This window comes from Myotis myotis, unplaced genomic scaffold (genome assembly GCF_014108235.1).
Source record: "Myotis myotis isolate mMyoMyo1 unplaced genomic scaffold, mMyoMyo1.p scaffold_m19_p_2, whole genome shotgun sequence".
Classification (NCBI taxonomy): Eukaryota; Metazoa; Chordata; class Mammalia; order Chiroptera; family Vespertilionidae; genus Myotis; species Myotis myotis.
The window spans coordinates 11,566,083-11,592,277 of record NW_023416324.1 but is presented as its reverse complement, the minus strand read 5'-3'; the positions used below and the strand labels follow the sequence as shown (position 1 = coordinate 11,592,277).

Here is a 26,195-nt window from a genome sequence, read left to right as displayed (position 1 = left end):
CCCAAGCCCAGACCACCACGGGCACTAAAGCGGGCTGGTGGTGTGGGTCCTGAGGCCTGGGTCATTCCCAAGGAGTCAGCAGGTGCTCATACTCGTTCTAGATTATCACTGAAAATAAAAGTCCCAAAGCAAGATAATCCCTGTGAAGCCACGTGGCTGGGACCACATCCGAGGCTCCCGAGACCCCGTTGGAAGCCCCATGGCCTTCCAGGTCAAGTTGCAGAGCCCTGGCCTGGTACTCAAGTCCTGCACACTGTGGGGCCAGCTCCCCTTCCAGAGGTTTCTCTGGCCATCACGCCCCATCCAGTACTCACAGGTGCTCGGCCTTCTCCAGGGCCAGCCCCTACGCCTCCTGTTGTCTCTGCCCCAGATGCTCTCCCTGCAGATTTTCAGACTCTTTTATTGTTTTTAAAGGTTTTAAAACATTACACAGGTCACACATGTTCACTACAGGAAAAATCAGAAAGAAAAACACACCACAGAAATAATCAGTAATCTTGGCACACAAAAATAAGTGTAATTAATTCACACTTGAAATATATATTTTCACTCTTTAAATTTCAGTTTTCCCCATGTATGTTTATATTAACAAAAATATAAAGAATGTTATTTTCAAATAAAGTGTTATAAGCAAACAAAAATACAGACTTTCTACTATAACATAGTCATACTCACAACTGAGTTTTGACGAACCTTAACATTTTTAGCATGTTTACTTCAGCTCTTTTTTTGAAAAAATAAATAAAACCCAACAGCTATGTTGAAGCCCCCGATACTCCTTTACAATCCCTCCCCTTCATTCCCTCCCCTGCCCCCAGGGTCCACCTCTCACAAGTTTGGGGTTTATCATTGCCTCTGCTGCTCTGGCTGATGTTAAACTCCCCGTGAGTTGCATAGTTCTGCATGCAGCCTTCTGCAGCTGCTTATGGACTGACACGTTCTGGAGGAGTGTTCATGTCGAGCCGTGTCACCCAAGTTTGTTCATCCACACTGCCTGCCATCAGGATTCCGTGGAATGAATAGACCACGGTTTCTGTACCTATTCCACTGACGATTGCTTTTGCAAACTGTGCTACAGACATCCTGGCACAAGCCTTCTTGTGTATGGGAAGGCGAGTTTCTCTGGGATAAACACCCAAGATAGAATGGCTGAGCGGCAGGCCGTGTGCAATAGCATACCTTCCTTTTGCTCAATGCAATCCCAAGTCGAGAACATTTTTCCATTTCAATAAATATCCTACATCAATATATTTTTAATGGTTATGGAAACTGTGCCCCAAATTTCTGAGCGTAAGTACGGTGGGCATAATTAGTTCTTATTAAAATCTATCCTGCAAGGGAATATCTTTAATTATTTCTGGAGGAGAAATTCCTAAAGGTAGAATTTCTGAAGCAAAAGAGATGTGAGTTTTCAAGACCAACCACCCCGGGGATTCTTGAATGAACTGCTCTTTCCACCAGCTTCCAACTCCCACCTGAGTGGAAATTTCCCCAAATATGGCCGACCTCTCTCCTTAGGAACATCTGTCTCTAGAATCCTACCTGCCCTTACACCCTCACCTCTCCTGTTCCTTCCCCCTCAGCCAAATTCTGGGCTTTGGACTCCAATAGCCCTGAACAACTCCCGTATGGCACTTGGCACGTCCCCATTTCCTTTCCAGCTGTGTGCGTGTGTATGTAGTTGATCTTTCCCTCCAGATGTTAGTGTTTTAATACCAGGAACTCTCTTTCCTTCGTTGTTATTCTGTCCCAGTTTATCCATCACCCAGTAACGTTTACAATATCCACAGTAATCTACACATACAGACTGTTTAAAAAACATTCGGAGCCTTGGAAAATATTGTATAAAAATATTCCGAGTCCATGAAGTTATTGCTTTTTCATTTCATCCCACCCACCTGGCATTTTCTGAGAAAGCTCTCTGGGACAAGAGTTATGCTAGATCCTGGGGAACCAGAGGCCTGAGGCCCCAGTCCCTGCCCTCCAGGTCACAGTCAACCCCAGGCTGCTCTGAGCCTCCTCTCAGCCAAGGCAAAAAGGGAAAAATGATGAATGGCACCTGACACAGGATGAAAGAATAAAGCCCATTTCGGCTGGGAAAGAGCCTTAACGGATGCTAAAGTACAGGAAGCCTCTGTCACACAGGTGGTGCTGTGTGACCCTGCATTTTGGACGATCTCTCTAGCAGCCTTTGACAGGCAACACCGAGATGCTTTGCTACACGCGGAGGGAATTGCTCCGTGATCTCCCAGGAGAGTCAAAGGTAGACTAGGAAGGCATCAGGCAGTAAGGGTCCTTCTGGGGAGGGGATGCCAGTGTCGCCTGGGTGTAGAGTGTTCTGCTGGTTTTATGTTGGCCCCAGAGGAAGACAGCCACTGCCTACACGGTCCCATATTGTGATTATATGTGGGTCCTCGTTGGGGCTTAACCGCAAGCTGTTAATTCAGCCAACGTCTATTTACCCATTCGTTTTATTGAGTACTTACTTTGTGCGGGGAATTCAGGCTAAATCCTTGTGATATTTTGGTAAGTAAACAACCTGGTGACACCTCACATATTGCTAGTGGGACTGTAAAATGATGTAGCCACTAGGGAAGACAGTTGATGAGTTTCTTAAGAAACTGAACATATACTTACCATACAGCCCAGCAATTCCACTCATAGGTATCTAGGTGTCTACCTTAGCGAAATGAGAATGAATGACCACTCCATAACTTATAGGTGGACGTTCATAGCAGCATTATTCTATAGACAAAAACCGGAAGCAATAAAAAAATCAAAAAGGTGAATGGGTAAACAAAACAGAGGACATCCACTCCATGGAATACTGGTCAGCAATAGAAAGGAACGAACTATTGAACATGCAACATGGATGAGGGGCCACAACTTTGTGCTCAGTGAAAGAAGCCAAACACAGATTGTGTGTTCTAGGATTGCATTCATGTGACATTTCCAGAACAGGCTAACCTAGACAGACAGAAGGCAGATCCGTGATTGCCTGGGAATGAGGGTGAAAGCAGAAATCAACTGAGGGATCTTTCTGGGATGATGGTTGTGCAACTTAAAATGAGCGAATTTTGTGGCATGCAAGTTACACCTCCATTAAGAGACATGACAAAACAAAAAAGTCACAGTCCCTACATCTGTGGGCTTTACAGCCTAACTGGGGAGAGAGACAATAAACACGTAACCAAGCAAGTGAATTATAGAATTACAAATTCTGCCCGGCCAGTATGGCTCAATGGTTGAGCATCAATCTATAAACCAAGAGATCACAGTTCCATTTCCAGTCAGGGCACATGCCCAGGTTACTGGCATGATCCCCAGTGTGGGGTGTGCAGGAGGCAGCCGATCAATGATTCTCTCTCATCATTGATGTTTCTATCTCTCCCTTCCCTTTCGTCTCTGAAATCAATAAAAAAAAATTTTTTTAAAGAATTCTAAATTCTGACAAATAGAATGAAGGAGATACTGTGGGTACGATGATAGGGGATAAGTAGAAAGGGGAACCTCCTTAGAGACAGCGGCTAGGGAAGGCCTATCTGAAGAGGTGACATTTGGATTGAGGCCTCGAGGAAGGGAGAAGGGGTGGGCACTCCAGTGAAAGCTGTACTTATGCATCCGTTTTGGAGTGTTTCAAAGAGGTGTGTGATCTGCCAAGACCACATGGCACGTGAGCGATGGGGCGGGTGTTTAAAACAAGGTCTGCTTGTGGCTTAAGTTGGCATCAGCCTTCCTCCAGTATGTTCTTGTAGCCGAGGCCAACACCAGTCACATACCAGCTGACTGGCATGTCTACACTGGCCTGCCTCTGCCCAGGGCTTGGGACACAGCGGGTGGCAGAGGTGTCTGGGCACGTGCTAGGTGAGAAGGCAGCCGAGGTGTTGCCCCAATACCTTATGCTGCCCCAACACCTGCCCCACCCAGGCTCAGGCCGTCCAAGGACCTGCCTGACCACACCTCCTCCTCTCCTTGTCCAGGACCGGAGGGCAGAGCTGGATTCAAACCTCCACAAAGCCACTTCCTAGCTGTGTGACCTTGGACTTCACTGAGCCTTCTCCTCATTTGCTGGAGGAGGATGCTGGTGTATGAGAAAGCGCAGACCTGGGATTAGAACCCACAGCCTCTTGGCTTGGAAGCCCTAGTCTTTCCACCATGCCAGGTGGCGTGGGAGGCCCTCCCAAGGGGCTAGTTCAGTGTCTTGGTCCTGTCAGCCAGGATCTTTACAAACTTGGGGACCCACCCTCAGAGATTCAGGTTCCGTTGACCTGAGGTGGGGTCCAGGCGCCGGTTGATTTTAGAAGCTCCCCAGTTAAAATAAAAAAAATAAAAATAAAAGCTCCCCAGTTGATTTGAATAGGCTGCCAGGGTTGAGAATCATGGATGCACCCCCTTGGTTTTGTAAAAGAGGAAACGGATGGCCAGAAGTTCTGAGTGCCTCTCCCCAGCCCCCAGATTCCCCAGCCCCCAGCTGCAGCCGTGGTCTCCAAACTCCCCCTTCTGAGGGAAGGACTGCAGTGAGGACAAATAAAGCAACAGTTAAGAGGAGGGGCTTTGAAACCACTTAGAGGTGGGGTCAAGCTTGGGTTGCATCCTGGGGGCTGTGTGACCTGGGGCAAGTCACTTCACCTCTCTGACCCTCGGGCTCTTTACCTGTGAAAATACGAGTTATGTGAAGGCTAAACAAGATAGTGGAAGCAGAGAGAAGGTGCTCACTAAACAGGCTGCAGCCCCTAGAACAGACCTCCGGTGCAGTTCGATAGGCATTCATTGAGCACCAACTAGTCCCTGTTTCTGGGGCTACGGAGCTGGGTCAGAGCTGGGCCAGGCAGAGTGGGAGGCGCTACATAGCAGTCATACAGGGGGCAGGGGCTGCGGGAGCCCTAATCAGACTTGTGACAAGACAGGGGGTGTGGGGTACAGGGGGACTACACAAAGGGCCTCTTTCCTAGCACCTGGGCTTGGGAATTTGTTGAAGAACTCGTTTATGTTTAATCTTTTAAATCAGTGGGGAAGGTGGGCCAGACAGGAAGGAAAGTATGTCCAGACCAACTGTGATTGGTCACATGGGGGAGAGGTGCCTGGTGCTGGAAATATTCCAAGTGGTGGGGAGGTCAGGGGCGCTAAGGAGGGGTAGCTGAGTGTGAAAGATGGCGTTGCACAAGGTCAAGAGGAAGGAAGAGGCTCCAGGCATGAGAACAGCCTGTGCAAAGACCCAGGGGGGGGGGGGGGGAGTGGCGAACAGAGCAGGAGGCAGGCAGGAGGTGTCAGTGGCTGGAGTGAGGGCAGTGAGGACATGCGTTTGTTCACTCACCTGACCTTCGAAACACCCTGTTCAGGGTGGGTTCTATCACTTCCATTGTAGAGACCAAGTTCAGAGACGTGAAGAGCCTTGTTCAGGCTCACTCAGCTGAGGCCAGAATTGACTCAGGGAATCTGACCCGAGTGGAAGCTCATCCACGGTCACAGCCCTAGTCAGATGGGGGTCTTCCGGGGGTGGTCTCAGCCCACCCACTGGCCTGGTCAAAGCCCTGAGTTTTCTCCCTTGGCCCTGACTGTCTGGGCAGCCCCTGGCCAGTCCCACTTGGGTCAGTGGAGCTGAGCAGCCTGGTTCTGCATCTGCCTCCATGCCTTTCCCATGCCCTTACCTGCACTTCCACCCCAAAGAGTGTAGCTGCTTCTGTCCGAGAAGCCCAGGATGGGGAAGCAGCCCCTGGTCTGGGACTGCCAGGCGCAGCTTTGCCCTGAGGCCAGCTCCCCAGGAGAGCTCCTAAGAACATGAAGGTTCAGGCCTCAGGATAAAAGCCACTTCCTTGAATGGCAAGGCCTTGCCACCCACCTGCCCAGCTCACCCCTGTCCTCACTGCCCTAGGCTCTCCAGCCACTGACAGCTTCTGCCTGCCTCCTGCTCTCTCCCCATGCCCCCCATGCTCCCCATGCCCCCCCCCCACCCCCGTCTTTGCACAGGCTGTTCTCATCGCCTGGAGCACTCTTCCTTCTCTCTTGATCTGGGCAACTCATCTTTCACACTCAGCTACCCCGTCCTTAGCGCCCCTGACCTCCACCACTTCAGATATCTCCAGCCCAGGCACCTCTCCCCCATGTGACCAATCACAGTTGCCAAGTTGGTCTTGACATCCTTTCCCTCCTGCCTGACCCACCTTCCCGATCTTGGCCTGGTGCTATGCCCTAGCCCCATGATGGCAAACTGTGGCTCGCGAGCCCCATGCGGCTCTTTGGCCCCTTGAGTGTAGCTCTTCCTAAGCCTTAGGAGTACCCTAATTAAGTTAATAACAATGTGCCTACCTATATAGTTTAAGTTTAAAAATTTTGACTCTCAAAAGAAATTTCAATTGCCTAAGCCCATTCCTCTATGACCTGACTCTAGCTGTCAGCCAACAAAGTCACACTACAAAATGTTTTTGTTTATAATCAACAGCCCCTCCATTTACAAAAATGCTTAGTGTTAAAGCAAACATTATAAGACATCAATTTTTTTTAAAAAAAATATATTTTATTGATTTTTTACAGAGAGGAAGGGAGAGGGATAGAGAATTAGAAACATCGATGAGAGCGAAACATTGATCAGCTGCCTCCTGCACACCTCCTACTGGGGATGTGCCCACAACCCAGGTACATGCCCTTGACCGGAATCGAACCTGGGACCTTTCAGTCTGCAGGTCGATGCTCTATCCACTGAGCCAAACCGGTTTCGGCAAGACATCAATTTTAAAAGAGAGATCGAAAGCCATTAAAAATAGGAAGGATGCCGAAACCGGTTTGGCTCAGTGGATAGAGCGTCGGCCTGCGGACTGAAAGGTCCCAGGTTCGATTCCGGTCAAGGGCATGTACCTGGGTTGCGGGTACATCTCCCAGTGGGAGATGTGCAGGAGGCAGCTGATCGATGTTTCTCGCTCATCGGTGTTTCTAACTCTCTATCTCTCTCCCTTCCTCTCTGTAAAAAATCAATAAAATATATTAAAAAAAAATAGGAAGGAGTCTATGAGGCATCTGTACTAAATTAGTTACTGAGGTGGAACAGATAATTTATCAAAGAGCTTCCTGGCAGCCATGGCAAAAGGGGAAATACATTGTTAGAGTAATTTGGTTCTAAAGTGAATTGGTCCTTTGCAAAAAAAACACATCCTTATTCCCTTCGTTGAGAGGAGCTGGGTCTGAAACAGCTACTATTAGCAGGAAAGGCCTTTAAGGAAACGGGTTTCCTCGCTCTTTGTACTCCTGTCCCCTCCGGTGGTTCCCCTGTATTCATCCCAGGTAATTCTCAGGTATTTTTCCTGCTCTGCCGCTCCAGCCTGGCCTACTTTCTCACTATCTTTCCCCAGCTCTGGGCTCTGCAAAAGCAGCAGGTCTCCCATCAGCAGAGGAGTTCAGACTTGGGCCAGGTGACCCCTGTGGGGGAAACTGCAGAAACTCATAAATCAAAAGAGGAACTAGAATTGATAACTTTTCACATCTCACTCAGGTCCAGCCTTCCGAGCCTCTGAATGTGCCTCTGGGAAACTGAGATGCAGCCTGGACTGCCGCCACCACTCCAGCTCCGGTATGTCCTTCGGAGAACACACAGCTAAGTTTAAATCCCACGACACAACTTAAAATCCAGGCATTACCCCGGGTTAGTGACCACGTCCCACTCAGCTTCGGGTTTTTAGTGTAGGAAAAGGTGACGATGCTGACCACAAGGAGTGGGTTCAATGACAGCGCACGCTGGACTTTTATTTATGTCTGTCCCTACCTGATCTCAAGCAGAGAGGGATTTGAAACTGCTTACAGAAGTCAAATAAAACTACATTTACCAGAAGATTAAAATCGTAGGTGTTCTCTCCTCCCAGCTCCCCCACCTGCTGGCTGTGTGATCTTCGGCAAGTTGCTTCACTTCTCTGAGCCTCAGCTTCCTCATCTGTAAGATGGGATAACGGCAGTGCCTGCCACCAGGGGGCTACTGCAGCAGTAAATAAATGAATGTGGGCGGGTACTTAGCACAATGCCTGTAAGTAGGCAATACATTTTAGTAGTTATTATTATTATGGACTCTCATATTTTGTTTATCAAAAGTAACCTGGAGGTCAGGCTCAGATCTCTATTGAATTAGAAACACCAGTTCCTCCTCTCCTCAAAAATAAAAATGAGTAAAACACTTTGAAAAGCAATTTAAATATTTGTTCAATTCTTTTGAAATGTTAAAGCAGGTTTCATTCATAATCTCAATCGCACTTCTTAGCATTCTTTTTCTTCTCTCTGTTTCTTTTTCTCGACTTCCCCTCCCACCTTCTGCCCACAGCACCGCGGCCCCCAAGTCTGGGTCCTGAGTCCCTCAAGAGCTCTCGGAGCTCCGCCTGCACTGGCTCTTCCCTCCTGGGTCCTCTCCCACAGCCTCTCCTGTCTTTTCCCACCAGCGACCTCTGCCCTTTCTCTCCTCCCTTGTTTTGTCCCCTCCCTCCACCCATTCCCCAGATCCACAGGACAAAGCCCAGCAGAAACTGCCTGCTCTGAAAGTTTGCTTCCTCAAAGCAGGGCAGGGGGCCTAGACACAGTTTAAAATGCTTTCCTCTCACAAAACAGACACATCCGCTAATAGAGCTAAACGCAGAATCACATCACGGACTCAGCTGTCGCTACTACCTGAGGAGTGTGACTTTCCCGACTGTATTCATTTCTGTATTGTTTACATCATTTTACAGTGAGCATGTCCCAACTGCATTTGAAAGCAGAAAATAAACAGACTTGTTTTAGTTTACTTTTGAATTTAAGTATGGAAATCAGGGCAAAGGGAGGAAGTAGTAGGAAAAGTAAACCAAAAGCAGGGATAATGGGAGTATCTACAATATATTCCATTGGTCCTGTGTTTACACCATGTAACGTGCCCAGCATGGGGTCTGGCACACACTTGATAAACAGCAGCTAGTACTGAGCAGGGCTTAACGAGCCTCACTCAACCCCTCACAGAAACTCAAACTGCCCAACTGAATCAGAGTTGCTGGTAACCGAAGAGGAAAGAGCTCAGGTCGAGACATGCTGGTCCCCAGCTTCACCCGGGGTGACTTCTCTGCAGGGTTGGATGAGTCAAGCAATAGTCTAATTGGGTCTGACAAGCAGCCCCCTAATGGGCTCCTCCTGCTGCCTTCCTGACCACATTCTCTTAGACAGGCTGGTGTGTGTGTGTGTGTGTGTGTGTGTGTGTGTGTGTGTGTGTGTGTAAGCTATTCCTGGAGAGGGTGAAGAGCCCCTGGGAGCTCTAGACCAGTGGTTGCCAACCGGTGGTCCATGGACCACTGGTGGTCCATGAGATCCGAAAGGTTGGCGACCGCTGCTCTAGACTGTCGTTTCAGTTTAGTTATGGAAGACACAACAAAATTTAAAAATTAAATAGCTCTTATAACGCGTCTGGTTCGGTCTGCATGCCTGTGGGCTGCTCGGTTTATCCAGACTCTATCTGACTTGGTTACATGGCACCAGTCCAAAAAGTATACCAGTCAATCACCTACTGTTTACTAGACATTACTGAACATCTTTTCTGTACACGACGATGACACAGGCAGAACAAAGAATCCCAATAAAACTGCTTGCCATTTCCTGAAGGCCTGTACAATGTAAGCCTCTCCACACATTCTGGGGGGCTCTTCCTGGGCCCCGGTGAATCCTGAGGCTGGATTGGCTAGAAACCACATCTAGACTCAAATGTCAGGTACCCCTGAGACTCTCAATCTCTGCGGCCTGGCCACTCAGAACCCTTGGCCACAGCGACTGGCTGAGCAACAGCCACATGTCCCAGTAAGAACCAGTGAGACGCCATTTGGGAAATGAATGTTGTTGGAACTGTTGATAAAACGTCTCCGTTTCTGCAGTGTTACTGAGAGTCTAGGATGCCTGGCTGGTGCTGTGGGCTGCCATCTTGTGACCATGAGGAGAGATCCTGCCAGAGAATGAGGCCAGCAGAGAAGGAAACAGTCTGGAGAAGCAAAGAGAGTGACATTGAACCCTGATGACATCATCTGAGCTCCTCCGTGGAGCCATGCCTAAAGCTAGCTCTATCCCCTGTATTTCCCAGTTTAAGTTGCATTTTCTGCCAGTTGGAGCCCTGGTGCTCCAACTAAGCAATTTCCGGTCCCTCCCCACACCTCCCCTCATGAGACCTGAGCATTTGGAAGAATGCTCACCACCCAGTCTTTAGGAATCTGACAATGGAAACATGTTCTCTTGCCACACAACCACCAGCTTTGCCAGAGAGCAGAGTCCACGAATGCCAACAGGAAGTGGCATGATGCCAGCCCAGGAGTGAATCCCCTCAGGTGAGCGGTGCCTCCTTAGGGAAGTCACTTTCCCTCTCTGAACATTCATTTTTCTCACTTGCAATAGGGGCTGGGGTGAGAATCATGGGACCTACTACATAGAATTGTTCCCAGAAGGCTGTTTGGAGGAGGCGAGCTATGAGGATCCCTAAGGAGTTGGGGTTGGGTCAGAGTTGGCAGCCAACCTTCTCACTTGTTTTCCCCTGGAGAGCAATAAGGCCAGGGATGGCTTCTGCTGGGGCAGCCTGGTGCGATGGAAAAGACTCAGCCTACATCGGGAGGCCTCAGTTCTAGTGCTCGTGCCAGCTCCAGGGAGTGGCTTTGGGCAAGCTCCTCCCACCACTGACAACATGTCTCTTTCATTTTGGTTCTCTGATTGAGTGATTTTTTTCAACCCTGTCTTCCAATTCACTGATTCCATCCTCAGCTTCCCCTAATCTGCTGTGTATTCCTTCCAAGGTGTTCTTTATTTGTGTTATGTCACTCTTTATCTCCAACTGTTCTTTTTTCATAATTACTATATCTTTTTTTATGCTGTTGAGCATCTTTACCCTCATTACTCTGAACTCTGTTTCAGATAAATTTCTTATCTCTGCTTCATTTATCTTTTCTTCTGGAGAATTCTCTAGTTCTTTCATTTGGGGGTTGTTTCTTTGTCTCCTCATTTTGGCTGCCTGTTTGGGTTTGTGACTATGTATTAGGTATATCCTGTATGCCTCTCAATCTCTAGTGCAGGACAGTGTCAAACGCTGTTTCAGGCAAAGACTCAAAGCCTCCAGAGACCGCCCCTGCCTACAGACTGATAGGATTCCTATTAGAATGGACCCCAGGCAACTGTCCTCAGGTGTGGTGAGTTTTTTTTCAACAGGGTGGGGTAGTTGCTTTTGCCTGGAGGCTAATTGTTACTTTTAATTCTTAAGTGGCCTCAAGGCCAAGTGTTTTCCAATAGGTTGGCCTTTCCACCCAAGCAAGGCAAATGTCTGTGTGGGAAAGATGTCCTCTGCTGTGTGAGGGAATGACTCAACCCAGGAAACTGGGGGTGTCTGCCTTCTGAGCTCTAACCCCCAAGTCCCCAGTCCTGGCTTCTGCTCACATAGCTCCAGTCCACTCTGCCCTCCCTCTGCCAGAGCACAAGGTGAGTGGCTCCGCAGGGAATTTTGTGCCTTGGCCCTTTAAGAGGGTGCCTGAGTTTTCAGCTGTCACTCCCTGACAGACAGCACCCCGCTGCTTTTCACAGCCAGATGTAATGTGGGTGCCCTTCTCAGTTGTGGTGGTTTCTGCTGGGGGGCCCAGCTTGGGGATTAGATCCCAGAGTTCTCAGTGGCACCCCCTCCACAGCTGAGATATCTCTCCGGGACTTCAACTGCCGTCTGTGGGTGCCTGGCCAGCCTTTCACGCCTCTGCCCCTCCTACCAGTCTCTATGCGGTCTCCACTTTCGGTCCTCGGGTATCAGGGTTCTCTCCCGCAAGTCTTCCTTGATTATTCAGGAAGCTTCTCTGTATTTTAGTTGTGATTCCAGTTTGTTCCTGGGAGCATGTCCATGCAGCATCCACTTACTCTGCTGTCATTTTTAATCTCCCATGTCTCTTTCAGAAGGGAGAAAGCCACACCTCTCTCCTGTGTTCTTCATAGAGCCAGGATCACATCTTTTTTTTTTTTTTTTTTTAAATATATATTTTATTGATTTTTTACAGAGAGGAAGGGAGAGGGATAGAGAGTCAGAAACATCGATGAGAGAGAAACGTCGATCAGCCGCCTCCTGCACACCCCCCACCGGGGATGTGTCTGCAACCAAGGTACATGCCCTTGACTGGAATCGAACCTGGGACCTTTCAGTCTGCAGGCCGACATCCTACCCACTGAGCCAAACCAGTCAGGCGAGGATCACATCTTTTTAAAAAAATATATATGTTTTTATTGATTTTGAGAGAGCGAGAGGAAGGGAGAGGGATAGAGAGATAGAGAGATAGAAACATGGATGAGAAAGAAACATCATTGATAGATCGGCTGCCTGCTGCATGCTCCATCCCGGGGACTGAGCCCACAACCTGGGCATGTGCCTGACCAGGAATTGAACCAGTGATCTCTTGGTTCTTGGGCTGACACTCAACCTCTGAGCCACACCAGCGGGGCCTGGATCACATCTTGCTCACTGCTGTATCCCCAAATCTCAACCCAGTTCGAGCCTTGCTGATGTAGTGTTATGCCCCCTGTGTGAGTGAATAAAATATGGGTAGGGGAACAGGTTGGGAAACCTGTTCCCCTGTTCTTTGGGGAACAGGTTGGACTATAACATGTTAGAGAAAAACACACACAGGTTCTAAGGATACTGCACAAACTAAGCACACCCCTGTACCCAGGCCCTCCACCCCAAAACAAGCTTGCTAGGACCCAGAAGTCCCCCTGGTGCCCCCTTTGGAGTCATTCCCTTTACAAAGTTAACACTAGCCTGACTTCCGATAGCATAACTTAATTTTGCTTATTTTTGAACTTTATATAAAGGGAAGGATGCTTAATGTTTTCCAGTGCTTTGAAGCTTACCAAGGGCCCACGTGTATAGTAACTCAAATCTTCCCGTCAGTACAGGGAGGTGGGCAGGCATTACAAATCCCATTTTACAGAGGAGAAAACTGAGGCTCAGACTGGGGATTGGGATCCCCCACCACACTGTTAGCAAATGGAGAGCAGGATAACTGGGTTCCATCTTCGTGTCTTCCTGGATCTCAGAATGTCCCCCTAGGGATCAAGCTGAGGTTCTCAGGAAGATGCTTGAGGAAAAGTCAGGAATCTGAAACCAGCCCTGGTCTGGGCAGCTGAGTGTCTTGGCCAGAGACATCTGTCCCCTTCAGGGCACAGCCCAACCCTCCACTCTCCACCACGCTTCCCTGTTTTGCACGCAGCAGCTTTGTGGGTTTCGATAGGTGACCCTCCTCCCCGTGTCTTTTCCTCCACATTGAAGAGTTCAGAGCGCTGTTGAATGGAAGGGGGGAGAGTAACGCCCACAGAACGCCCTCCTTGCTCTGCAGGTTGCCGCACACACTGCCAGGAGCACGTGGTCCCATGCACACGGGACACCACACAGCCACAGGGACCGGGTCTCTACCTGCTCACATCAGGGACACAGAGTCTCTTTCCACCACACCAACATGCATGCACAGTGGGCCCCAAATGTACAGGTCACACACCACACAACCACTGCATCCACACATCCCTTTCTGCGCCTTCCTCCTTCGCTCAGTGCGCTTACAGACATACCTGTGGAGAGAGTTTGTCCCCTGGGCATGCAAGTACACAGGCACAGAGAGCCCTCGGCCCTTCTCCCTCCTTCCCTCCCACCCCCTCTCTTCTCTCCCCCCCCCCCCCATACACACACACATACACACACACACAGAAGCACGCAGTAACAAACCCCAAATATAGTCAGCCGGTCTTTCCGGCACACACAAACACGCAGGCACGCGGGATTCATCCCTCCTCTGCTTTTGCTCGCGCGCTCTCTCTCTCTCTCTCTCTCTCTCTCTCTCTCTCTCTCTCCCCACAAACACACGAAGCTGCAGCGCCCTGGTCACACTCGGGTGCTGGCGCCATGCAGGAGACAAAGGTCGCCGAGGTTCCCGGCGCCGCGCACCGGGCACAGCGGGCTGCTCCCCGGGATCCGCCTTCCCCAAAGCCCGTCTGCGCGACGTCTGGACCGGCCCCCGGAAGCCGGAGACCCCGCCCGCGTGCGGTCCACTCCCCGCTCGGGCTGCAGCCCCGGCGCACCCAGGGTTAAGGAGCGGGTGGCGGGAAGGGGGCGGGGGCGAAGGCCGCCTCCACACGTGATTGGCTTCGCGGCCGGGCCCCGCGCCCCGCTATTGGCTCCTCGCCGGGCCCGCCCCCCGCCCCCGGGTCTCGGCGCCAGAGCCCCGCTCGTCCGCGGGGAGCCGAGAGCCGCCGGGAGCCAGCCGCGCAGTCGGAGGAGCGGAGCGCGGCCGGGAGCAGCAGCCGGGAGCCGGGAGTTCGCGGAGCGCAGCGCGCGCTATGGTGAGTGCGCGGCGGCCCCGCCTCGACGGTGCGGGCCGTGACGCCCGGTTCCCGGGGGCTGGGCGCCGGCTGCCGCGCTGGGAAGGCGGGGGGTCCGGGGCGCGCGGGCAGGCTCGGCTCGCCGGGCGGCGCCGCGCTCGGCTCCGTCGGGGCTGCCACGCCGAACTTGGTTCTGGGCAGCTGCCCGGCCGAGGGCGGAGGGCTAGAGGTGGCCGAGTCGGTTCGGTTTTGGTTCTGGTCTGGGGCGTCCAGAAGGAAGCCCCTGGACCCGGCTGGGCTTGGAGACCCGGTTATCCAGGCTGGGTCCGAGCGGGGGTCGGGGACCATTCCGAAGCGGCTGGGTCCAGTCGGATCTGAGTGTCCTGGGACGCCAGGTGGGCCTGGACCCTGGCTCGGCTGGGGGCATCGTGGGTGGCCGAGCTGGCGCGTTCGGAGGGCATGGTCCGGACACTGGGGATGCGGTCCTGCTGTGGCCCAAGGCGTGGAGGCGGAGGCTGGGGAGACAGGCTGGTTGCTGCCAGAGACCCGGGGGACACCTGGGGACCCTGCGCCCAGCAGTCCGGTCTCCCCAGCATCTCCAGTAATGGGTCCGCGGAGGAGGAGTTGAGCATCAAGAGGAAGGGAGCTGGGGAGGGAGACTTCAGGATTGGGGTGGGGGGGGGGCGTTCTGAAGCCCCAGGGTAGACACCCGTTGGTCTGGGCTTGTTGGGGCTGTTTTAGGGAGGGAGCTTGTCTCTGGAAGGAAAGCCAAGACCTTTAAATCACCTCTCTAACCTGACGTCTGACTCTCCATCATGGGGGCCAAGGCCACCTACTTCTCTTTGGCTTCCTTCCTTCTGGACGGCCCGGCTGATTCCCTCCTAGTCCTGCTCTGTGCCTGCCCTGTGAAGTGGCCAGAGTCACCACGCAGGGCCTGAGGAGGGCATGTGACAGTTCTAGGGATGCAGCCACCACTTCTCTGTGGCAATGCTGCCAAGCCTGAGGGGGTCCAGGTGGGGGCAGGATGGGGCCCCCCGTAGACATGAAGAATCCCCCAGTGACTCCTCAGGGCCAACTCCTGCCCTGCCCAGAGCTGGGGTCCCCTTAAACATCCCTTTCCTCTCTCCTCGCCTCACTAATACCTACCTCCCCCTCCACCACGACCTGCCTCAGAGTCGGTAATAATGAAGTTACGCTTGGCCCCACACCCAGAGGTGCTTGTAGATCATTTTGGATTTAGCCGACCTCCTTGGTCTGGAACCTCTCCCTGGCGTGCTCTGCTTGGACAGTTTGGGTGGCAGAGAGCTCACTCCCTGTGGACCGGCACTTGATTTAAGGTCTCAGGATTTGGGTAATAAAAGGAGGTGAGACTTTGAGGTCATATTACCCACTCTGCCTCCAAGTCCAACCTAACCTCTTTGCTCAGAAAGACAATGTCTTTCTCCTTAAAACCCCCCAGAGTGGTCACCTGGCCTTGGCGACATTTTCCAGAGCCGTACAACCGGAGGGCCCCCCCCCCCCCCCCCCCCCGATTGGCCGAAAGACCCCAGGCTTTGTGGCATCAAACAAATTCAGGCTCAAATTCCAGCCCCTCCACTTCCCCACAGAGACTTCAAGTTGCACCCTCACCTCTGAGTATCAGGTTCCTTATCTGCGAAAGGAGATAAGTCTTATCTCGTGGGGATGGTGTGGGGATTCGGTGAGATAGCCCAGGGAGAGTGCGATGCTCAAATACTGCCCAGTTTCCTTCCTTGTCCAGCCTGGAGCTCAAGTGGAGAAGTTCCGCCTGACATATGTTAATCTGAAAGTTTATCCATGTTGTAGAGAGAAGAAGCAGACAGTGATAGTTACCAGAGTATTCACTTGTCCACCATTCAGCAAAGGCTTATGGAATACTTGCAACATACGATACGCCAAGCCCTGGGCTAGGGAGGAAAAACCTGTCATAAACACCGCGCTAAGGAAGCGTCTGCCAGTCCATAAATATCTGCGTGGACCGTCAGACTAAGTGGCATCTCTCTGGGAGAGTAGAGATATCGTGCCAGGCCAGGGATGCCTCCTGGCTGGACGGATGCGAGAAAGCTTCCCTGAGCAGGTGGCATCTGAATTGGAAAGAATGTCGAGGTAGGAAGACCTGTGTGAACAGAGGGCCTTGGGAAGGCCAGAGTGGGGCTTGCCTGGCGCCTGGGCATGCGAGAGCCGGGGAAGAGGAGAGAGAGTGGGCCAGGGACATGGCTGGGGCCAGATAGGCAAAGGCTTAGGCTGGCTGGGGAGTTGGCGCTGCCCTATGGGTTGTTGACCCGTGTGTAGGTGGGGTGGAGGCTGCTGTCAGGCCTCTTCCCTTACTGTGGTTTCCCTTAAACACTAGTCCCTGTGCTCATTCCTGAGGTGGGGGTGATCGAGGGCTGCGAAAGTGTTTATTCCTTGGACCTCCTGTTCCATGGGTTTTAAACAAATCCAGCACTCCCTCCCTTCCAGCATGGCCAAGTTTTCCCTGGCCCCCCCGGGTTCCTAACAGGACTCGTTGGTGTGCTGTTTCCTGTTGTCCTGGCTGAATCTCCCTGATGGTCCCCAGCTCCCCACCCAGGTCTCTAACCCCTTGGCAGGTAGTCAGCACTGTTCTTAAAGGCCTCAAGTGGAACCTCCCCCTCCACCTCACTCCCCACCCCCATCCCACCCCTCCCACCCCCGTCAAGTGTAGGCTTGGGGTGAGGGTTCCAAACAAGCTTTTTATACCTCTGTCTCCAGTTGTCCTCATGCCACCCAGCAGCAGGCACAGAGAGGTGAAGGACACTGCCCAGGGTCACACAGCAAGATAGTGTCAGAGAGGCCACCAACCTCCTGGATGCTTGGAGGTCACCAGGCAGATGGGTTTCAGGGAAAGAGGCCCACCCGGTGTTCCCCAGTCTGCTATCGGGGCACCATGCTGTTGTGTTTATCCATGTTGTAGAGAGAAGATATAAAAAGCTTGTTTGGAACCCTCACCCCAAGCCTGCACTGGATGGGGTGGGGAGTGAGGTGGAGGGGGAGGTTCCACTTGAGGCCTTTAAGAACTACCTGCCAAGGGGTTAGAGACCTGGGTGGGGAGCTGGGGACCATCAGGGAAATTCAGCCAGGACAACAGGAAACAGCACACCAAACCCAAGTCCTGTTAGGAACCTGGGGGCCAGGGGAAACTTGAGAATGTTCCTTCACGTTCCAAGCTAGGGACTGAGCTTAAAGCCCCGCTGAGGGGTGGGAACCATCTTTGCTGCAAGTGGCTCAGTCGGGGACAGGGTCCAGCGCTTGGGTTTGAATACTGGATCTGCCACCTACTTCCTTTCCGACCAGGTGGGGCAGATTTGCTCTCTTCTCGGGCTATCATGAGGACACAATCTAGGATACAGTGTAGAAATGCAGACCATTGAGAACTTGAGGGAAAGTGCTATTATTTGAAGATGTGAGGCCACATGGCCGTCTGGGGGTCCCAGAGCATTTTCATTGCATTGCTATGATTTTTGGCAAACACGCATATTGTCAGCTTTTGTTAAAGATAAATAAAATAGGTTGTTTCCCAGAAAGAAGCGGAGAGACCAGGCCCTGTCAGAGGAGGGGTAAGAAGGCTACAGGGTGGGTTTGGCAGAGAGTTTCAGGCATTAGCCAAGATAACCACCTTGGCTAAAGTCCACACTTCTATGTCTGTAGTGAGGGAGGAACCATCAGCAACTGTTTTTGACTTTTTTGTGTTTCCTCTCAATTATTTCTTTTCAGTTAACTAGGTAAGCACTCCTGCTATAGTCATACTGCTTCATTCATTCATTCATTCATTCACTCATTCATTCACCAAACAAGGCACAATATAAGGCTTTGGGGCTGCGGTCAGTGTGAATGAGACCGAGGGGTCTCTCTTCCACAGTCTGGCGGACAGGCAGATATGGAGCAGGAAATTGCAAGTGCAATTACTGTTACCAAGGAGACGGGCAGGGTGCTGTGTCGCAGATAGGCGAATCAGGCCCGGGATCAGAAGAGGCTTCCTGAGGACATGACATTAGAGCTGTGGCCTAGAGAATGAATGGGACCTGGCAGGACATTCCAGGCAGGGGCAGCTATGTGCACGACTGACCAGAACATTCGAGAATTAATTCATCTGGAGGCTCTGCAGGCACTGCTTGGGCGGTGGCCAGGGGCAGGTGTATACAGGGAGGGTCTTACAGATTTGGGGCTCCGTCTAAGGGCAGTGGAGAGCCACTCAGGAGTTCAGAGCGAAGGCAGTGACGTGGCAGATTTGCATTTTGAGATGGTCATGCCGGCTGCTTTGTGGAGGATTGGAGGAGAGGAGGGGCCTGCTGCCGGCTGGGAAACCAGTTCGGAGACTGCTGGAGTGGCCCTGGGAGAGGCGTGGTGGTCTGTCCTCTCCAGTCGCTGCCCTCCTCACCCCACACCACACCCCCATCGTGCTGCCCAAAGTGGGCAGTAAAGAGAAGGCAGCTGTGTCCCCAGAGAGCCCACAAGTCCCTTTCCCTGTGGACACTGACCTTCCCCGCCCTTTCACAAAATAACCAGCAAGGCTCCTGGCCTCATGGAACTTCAGTCTATTAGGGGAGAAAAAGCCACGGTCCTAAAAGCCTCTGAACAAGGTAGAAAATGACAGGTATCAACCTGAGGATGCAGATCCAAAGTCGCCCGGCCGTGGGTGTGTATCAGGGAAGGCTTCCCAGAAGAGATGGCATTCGAGCTTCAGTTAGTGGAATGACATGCTTCCTAGGAGCCAAGGTTTGGAGAAATTAAAATAAGGAGATATTCTCCTTAGTAAGAGTTATAGTCTGGGGGGGGGGGCAAAGTTTTAATAACCCAATGCTGATTGCACCCCACTGTCTAGGCTCTGGGGGTTCTGTCCTTTCTGGGGCCCTGAGGGCATGGGTGGCTGGGATACCCGCTGTCCTGTTTTGGCTCACTGGGGGTTCTCAAGGGGGAGATGTCAACAAAGGAGTACGTTTCTGGAGAACATTCAGGAAATTATCTGAAGGAGGATCTAACTTCAGGACCCAGAGACAGGGAGGTGGGCCTGGCTGCTTGGTCTTCTTAAAACCATGGAGCGCTTGCGTTAGAAGGGAATTCAGGCCCTGGCCTGGGTAGCTTCGTTGGTTGGAGCATCATCCCGATGGGCCAGGGTTACGGGTTCCATCCTCAGTCAGGTCACAGACAAGAAGCAACCAATGAATGCATAAATAAGTGGAACAACAAATGGATGTTTCTCTCCCTCCCCCCGCCCTTCCTTCCTCTCTCTCCCTCTCTAAAGTCAATAAATAAAAATGTAATAGGGGGATGGATTCATAACCACCTAATTCACATCCCCCATTATGAAGATGGGCGGACTGAGGGTGAAACGAGCACCCAGCATTTGGCACTTAAATGTAACCTCTCGATCTTCACACCAGCCGAGGGAGCAGGTTATCCCCATTACAGAGTTGTAAAAGCTGGGTCTCTGGGGTCGCTTAGGGAAGGAGGGACTGCAGCTGGGCAGGGACCCCCGGCTTCCTTCAGATTCTGGCTTCAGGCCCAAGCTGCCACTCAACCTCGCAGGAACGCTGCCTTCCCGAGAAAGGCCCCGGGGACAGGGATGGACCAATTAGCCAGTAGCCAAAGGCCTTGGTTGCTGATTGGGGTTGTACCTTGGCCAGGCTGAAATACTGATTTTTTTTAAAAAATATATTTTATTGATTTTTTACAGAGAGGAAGGGAGAGAGATAGAGAGTTAGAAACATCGACGAAAGAGAAACATCGATCAGCCGCCTCCTGCACATCCCCCACTGGGGATATGCCCGCAACCCAGGCACACGCCCCTGACCGGAATCGAACCCGGGACCCCCCAGTCTGCAGGCCGACGCTCTATCCACTGAGCCAAACCGATTTCGGCAGAAATACTGATTTTTTTTTTGTCTTTCACCTTTACATAGCACTTGACAGTAAAGCCCTTTTCTCCCCATTCACCACCGACTGGTCTTGGGACTTAACCCCAAGCCTGTAACTCCCAGCTCGACCCCCAGCTCCCCAGCTCCTGGCGCTGCCCGGAGACCCCAGCCCCTTGACTGGAGATGCCCCCCTGAGCATGAGAAGCCGCCCCTGGTCCAGAACCCTCCTCTCCCCCATCCTCCTCCCCATGGCTCCTTGCCTTCTTGGAGAGGAAGACTGGAGGGCAGGCGTGGGGTGACAGCCAGGAGAGGAGTAGGGTTACAGTGTAAACACCGAATGTCAATATTTACCTCTGCCTGGAACCAGAGCCTCCCACGGGGCTGCCCGTCCAGGTGCCCGTGGCCGGCCGACGCTGGTGCTATGATCTGGTCATTGAAAGCAAGGCCAAGGGTGGAGGTTGAGTTTCCAGCCCAAGCCCTGCCATTAGCATTTCCTTTGGCCTTGAGCAGGGCATTCTCCCTTCCTGGGCCTCGGTTTTCTCCTCTGTAAAATGACCCGCCTGGAACAGACTGACCGAAGGGGCCTTTCCAGCAATGGCATGTAGGATTGCAAGCGTAATTCTCTGGCTCAGAGCTCCGCCTGGAAGTTGGCCAGGCCGGGGTTTGAATCCCAGCTCTACCACTTCCTCACTGTGGGACTGTGGGCAAGTCACTGACCTCCCTCTGAGCTTGGTTTCTTCATCGATAAAACGAGAGCCTAATAAACCTGTTTTGGAGGGTCGTTGGTGGGGATTAATGAGAGAACTCTGGACGGTTCTTGGCGCAGGATAAGAAGTGAATAAATGGTGGTGGTGATTATTCCAAGTAGACGTTTTATGATTCCCTGAATCTGGACACTGCGTTGCGTCATTTGGGAGCTGGAGCCAAGGGTGGGGACTGCAACCTCAAGTCTGGTGCTCAGGGGTCACAGGCTGGGCTGGGGGAGCTTGGGGTTTGAGAAAGCCCTTTGGTCAACACATGCCTCACCCCCTTCACCTGCCCCCCACCCCCACATACACACACACAGCCGCCCAGCCTCTGGGGTGCCTTCTCACTGGGCAGAGCTCCAGGGCAGCAGTGACCTCAGAGATGTGGCAGTGACAAGGCTGAGGGAGGGTGGAGGAGGCGGAAGGAGGGGAGGAGGCATTTCCTAAGGAGCTTTCACAGAAGCACCACATCTAGGACATTCGGGGTTTCCTCCAGGAGGCAGAGGAGGGGGCGTGGGGCCGGGCCTGGCAACCTGGAGGGGTGGAAGGGGCTGGGGGGCGGGCAGGGAGGTGGGGCTGCCCATATAGCAGAAGTGGGCCTTCGAGACCAGGGGGCCCGGGTTCAAACCCGGCTCCATCACATTTTGCTGTGTCTCCTTGGACAAGTGTATTCCCACCTCTCGGTGCTTTAATCTGGAGCTGTGGGAGCCTGTTTTGTACTGCAGTTGGGAGAGTTTCACCAGATGCTGTTTCAGAAGGACCAGCTCTGTCCCGCACACAGAGGGGGCTCAGTGGATCTCAGCCTCTCTTCCTAGCATGACAGTAAGAACCACACGCCAGTCTGGGTTCTACTCTGCCTCTTGAGAGCAAGATTGTGCATTTAAAAAAATTGTGGTGCAATTTACTTGGGTAAGACGCACATACCTTGTACGGCTCGATTTTTACAAATGCACACACCTGTGTAGCCGCCACCTCGATCCAAAAGGAGAACATTCTCACCTCCTCAGAGTTTCCGTGTGCCCCGTCCACTAATCCCCCTTCCAGGTGGTTTTGCCTGGTTTTGAACTTGATCTGTATGAATTCATATACTCTTGGTCTGGTTTTCCTTTTTTTTTAAAAAAAAATATTTTGATTTCAGAGAGAAAGGGAGAGATAGAAAGAGATAGAAACATCAATGATGAGAGAGAATCATTGATCGGCCACCTCCTGCACGCTCCCTACTGGGGATCGAGCCCACAACCCGGGCATGTGCCCTGACCGGAATTGAGCCATGACCTCCTGGTTCATAGGTCGACGCTCAACCACTGAGCCACGCCAGCCGGGCTTGGTCTGGTTTTCTTTAGCTTCAGTCAACACTGAATATTTTTCAGTTCGTCCGTGCTGCTGCCGGGACCAGCATCTGCTCCTCTCTTAGGCCGCCTTGCCTCCCGCTGGTGGGTCCTTTGTCAATGTCCATGGATGAGATCTGGACCGATTCCAGTCTGGACTGCAGTGTCACTTGCATGTCTCTGTGGAGCTGCTGGGTCAGAGGGTCATGTGTGTTTAACTTTCACAGAAACTGCCCCTTGGTGGGAGGGGGCTCCACTTTCAGAGTATATTGTTCACCTCTTTGCCCACCCACCTACCCAAGGCTACAGGAAGCCCTTGATGAGTGTTTTTGAAGGAAGGAAGGAATTTGAGTGTTTTTTTGTCTTAAGGCTTCAGGTCCTCTCTGGTGGGCCCTGCCCCTGGCCTCAGGGCCGGGCAGCTCTGGGCGGGCCCTCTGCCTGGACCCTGGGCTGTGGGTCTCTCCTGGCATTCGTCATGGCTGGGAGGAGGTTCTGGCCCTGGAGCTCCCAGGCCCTGAGGCCATGTTGGTTGTGTGATGTTGGGCAAGTCCTTCCCCTCCCGGGTCCTCAGTCTCCCCTTCTGCGGAACATTGGGTAGGTTGATGGTTTCCTCATTTCTGGTGGTCTCCCCTCATTTGGGAGCCATTTGCTCTGTGCTTCCCCAGCTCCAGGGTGGCACCTACCCCACTGATGAACCCCAGTTGTCCCGTATCTCCCAGGGAGGACCACGTGAGTAAGCAGTAGGCTGTTCTCTTTTGGAACCCTCCCTAAGAGCCTCAGGGTGAGTAAGTCCTCCCTGGTGGGAGCCCCCCAGCTCGGCCCCAGGCTGTGGGAACCCCATCCATGGAGAAGGCTTTGCAGAGCTGGCCCTGACACCAGGTAGACCTGGGTGTGAATTCTGCCGATTCCTGGCTGTGTGACCGTGGGCAAGTCACTCCACCTCTCTGAGCTCCAGCATCCTCATCTGCAGGGTTGTAAGGGTGACATGAGGACCAGCTTCGTTGTGCGCACCGACGTGGATGGGGCACAGATCCTTGCTCCTGCGGAGATACATGCTGGGGAGGAGGCCACAGACCACACAGGCAAACCACCCACCCACCCGCCGACCGCAAGATCGCTTCAGAGAAAGGGAAGGAAATAGAAGAGCGATGCCGTGGAGAGTGGCTGTGAGCTGGGGAGGGCACTACCCCCATGGGTGGGCAAGGAAGGCAGTGACATCTGAGCTGAGACCTGAAGGCTGAGGAGACGGCAGTCGAGCGAAGATGTGGGAGAGGAGAGTTCTGAGCAGAGGAACAGCACGTGCAAAGGCCTGAGAGAGGATGAGGGGTTTGGCATGTTGTGGGTGGCAAGAAGGCCGATGTGGCCGGGCAGAGGGAGCAAGGGAGGAAGGTGGAGGAAGAGGTGGGCAGGGAGGGGCCAGGTCATTCAGGGCCCTGTCAGGCATGGTGATGCTGGCATTTCCTCCTCAGAGTGATGGAAGGCACTGCAGGGGGATTTGACTTGGTTTGTTTTTTTTAAAAAAGGCCCTGGCTGCTGTGTGGAGGATGGACTGTAGGGGGCAGGAGTGAGGCAGGGAGGCTGGTGTCGGGTGAGAGCAAAGAGGCTTATGTTAGTCAAGGATCTAGGGTTTTAGCAGCTAATTCAGAGGATGGGAGACGGGGACAGGGCACCGCAGAGGCTGCAAGACATTCTGACCGCAGAGCGTGGTGGACACAGATTGCCCGTGGAGCCGGTCAGATCTGTCTTAACACTTCCGCTTGAACTCAGACTTCCAGGGTGAGCCTAGGACTCCCAGGGTGACCACATTCCCACCACCAGGCCCTGCGACCCAGAGAAATGGGGCGGGCACAGAGCCAAGCCTGCCTCCCCCACTTCCTCACAGCTGAGAAGTGAGGGTAGAGGAAGTGATGGCCACGGGGGATGCCCAGCTCCTCCGCCCCCTGGGCTGCGGCTCCCACCACCTGGCTTCAGGGAATCCTGTGGCTCTGTGGTTGCTGGGTGTCCCGGGCCGAACCGAGGCAGGAGGCAGCCATGAGAAGGCGGCACTTCATCTTTCCGTGCCCCTGAGTGTCAAGTGAGTGGTTACCTAGCATCCCGCTGGGCTTCCGGGGTGGTGGGCGGAGAGAAGGGGAGGGCAAGGGAGTTCACAGAGCCACCGACGGTCTGGGGGAGGTGGGACTTAGACATCATCACAGCATCGAGACCAACCTCCTCGCAGGGACACAGCGGGCGGCTCAGAAAGAGAAAGAGACTTGTCGGGCTACACTGGCGGTTAGCAGCACGACTTACACCCTGATCTGGGGCTCCTCATCTCGTGCTCCTTCTGGTGAAAATGTGGACTTTGGAGTCGGCAGACCGGCCTCCTAGTCCCAGCTCTGCACGTAGTCCCAGATGGGCCACCCTGGGGCAGTGACCACCTCTGAGCCTCGGTCCTGCCCTGTGTGGGTGGGATGAGGGCAGCCCTTTCTCATGGCGTGGTTATGAAGAGTGGCTGGAATGGTTGGTGTGAGGCTCTAGAGCAGCGGTTCTCAACCTGTGGGTCGCGACCCCTTTGGCGGTCGAACGACCCTTTCACAGGGGTCGCCTAAGACCATCCTGCATATCAGAGATTTGCATTAGGATTCATAACAGTAGCAACATGACAGTTGTGAAATAGCAATGAAAGTAATTTTATGGTTGGGTCACAACATGAACTGTATTTAAAGGGCCAGAAGGTTGAGAACCACTGCTCTAAAGCCTATAGGACGGTGCACGTAATAGGTTCTCAGTAAATGGGAGCTCCTGTTAACGTTATTACTTTTGGGGCCTGTCCTTCTGAGCCTTCAAAGAGCTGGAAAGAACACCTGCGTGCTAGCCTTCACTGAAGTGGCTTTCCAGTTGTGGTGAATGCAGTTAGGCAGGGAGGCGAGGAAATTCTCTCAGCCCCTCTACTGCTGTTTACACGTGTGTGTGTGTGTGGTTGCATGGGGCAGCCAGGCACTAAATGCAGGCCCAGGATGGAAAAGAGGCCCCCCACCTTCTGCAGCAGATCCTTACCACACACTTACTGATTCCTGTGTGTGCAGTGTGGCCTGGGGGTTAAGAGCAGGGGCTGTGGGATGGAAGTCTGGGACTTGAACTTGAGCGCTGGATCCACCACTTGTTTGTTGTAAAGGCCCTTTGAGCAGGTAAAATTTCCTCTCTGAGGCTTGGGTTGCCCACCTGTAAAGTGGGGATAGCAGCCCCCTCTCAGGATGGTCGCAAACACTAAAGGAGAGAAGATCTGATCCCGGCCCGAGTGTGCACATTCAGTTCTCCACTCTAAGAGGCGGTGTCGCTAACAGCAACAGTGACATGCGTCCCAAACCACGAGGCCCATTCCTCGTCCCATAGCTGTTCTCAGAAACCTTCTTGACCACCCCTCTGCCCACCCATCTGCGTTCCCACTGCCCTCCTCACCCCCTTCACCCCCAGACTGCCTTCTGTCAGAGCACAGGTCACCTCGGGCGAACTTCCCTGCCCTGTCTTGTCTCCAGGCGCTGACATAGATCAAGAGCTTGAGCCCCCCTCCCCCACCCCACGGCCTGCCTGCCTGGGTTTGAATTCCAGCTCTGCCATTTATTTAAGCAATTTCAGGCAAATTCCTTATTTATCTGTTTCTACATAAGTAAAATGGGAATACTAGTAAACCCAAACTCATGGAGTGGTTTAAACAAGCAATATAATTCTTGCAAAGTGCTGGGACCCATGCCTACCACACAGAAGCCGCCTGGCACTAGATTTTACTACTAGGTGGATTTCCCAGCGCCTGGCAGGGGTGGAATTGGAAGGGATTGGGGTCTTAGGGATTTGTGCCAAGGATGGGTTAAGTGTTAATCAGGTAAAAAGATAGAGCAGGAAAGATTCTAGGCCAGCCGTGGGCAAACTACGGCCCTCGGGCC

The 26,195-nt window shown here is 52.7% G+C and overlaps 1 protein-coding gene across 4 annotated transcripts in view; it reads left to right on the top strand.

Annotated features, from left to right (window-relative positions):
- The first annotated feature begins 14,184 nt into the window (after positions 1 to 14,184).
- The window catches only part of ECE1 (endothelin converting enzyme 1), a 99,914-nt gene continuing 87,903 nt past the window's right edge, over positions 14,185 to 26,195 (top strand). For 3 of the 4 annotated variants that reach the window (XM_036347311.1, XM_036347314.1, XM_036347310.1), the window contains exon 1: positions 23,409 to 23,441. In XM_036347311.1, the coding sequence (XP_036203204.1) occupies positions 23,424 to 23,441 (18 nt within the window). In that variant the 5' untranslated portion in view covers positions 23,409 to 23,423. Of the gene's footprint in view, positions 14,332 to 23,408; positions 23,442 to 26,195 lie in introns of those variants that run through there. The other variant, XM_036347315.1, reaches the window with a different exon arrangement.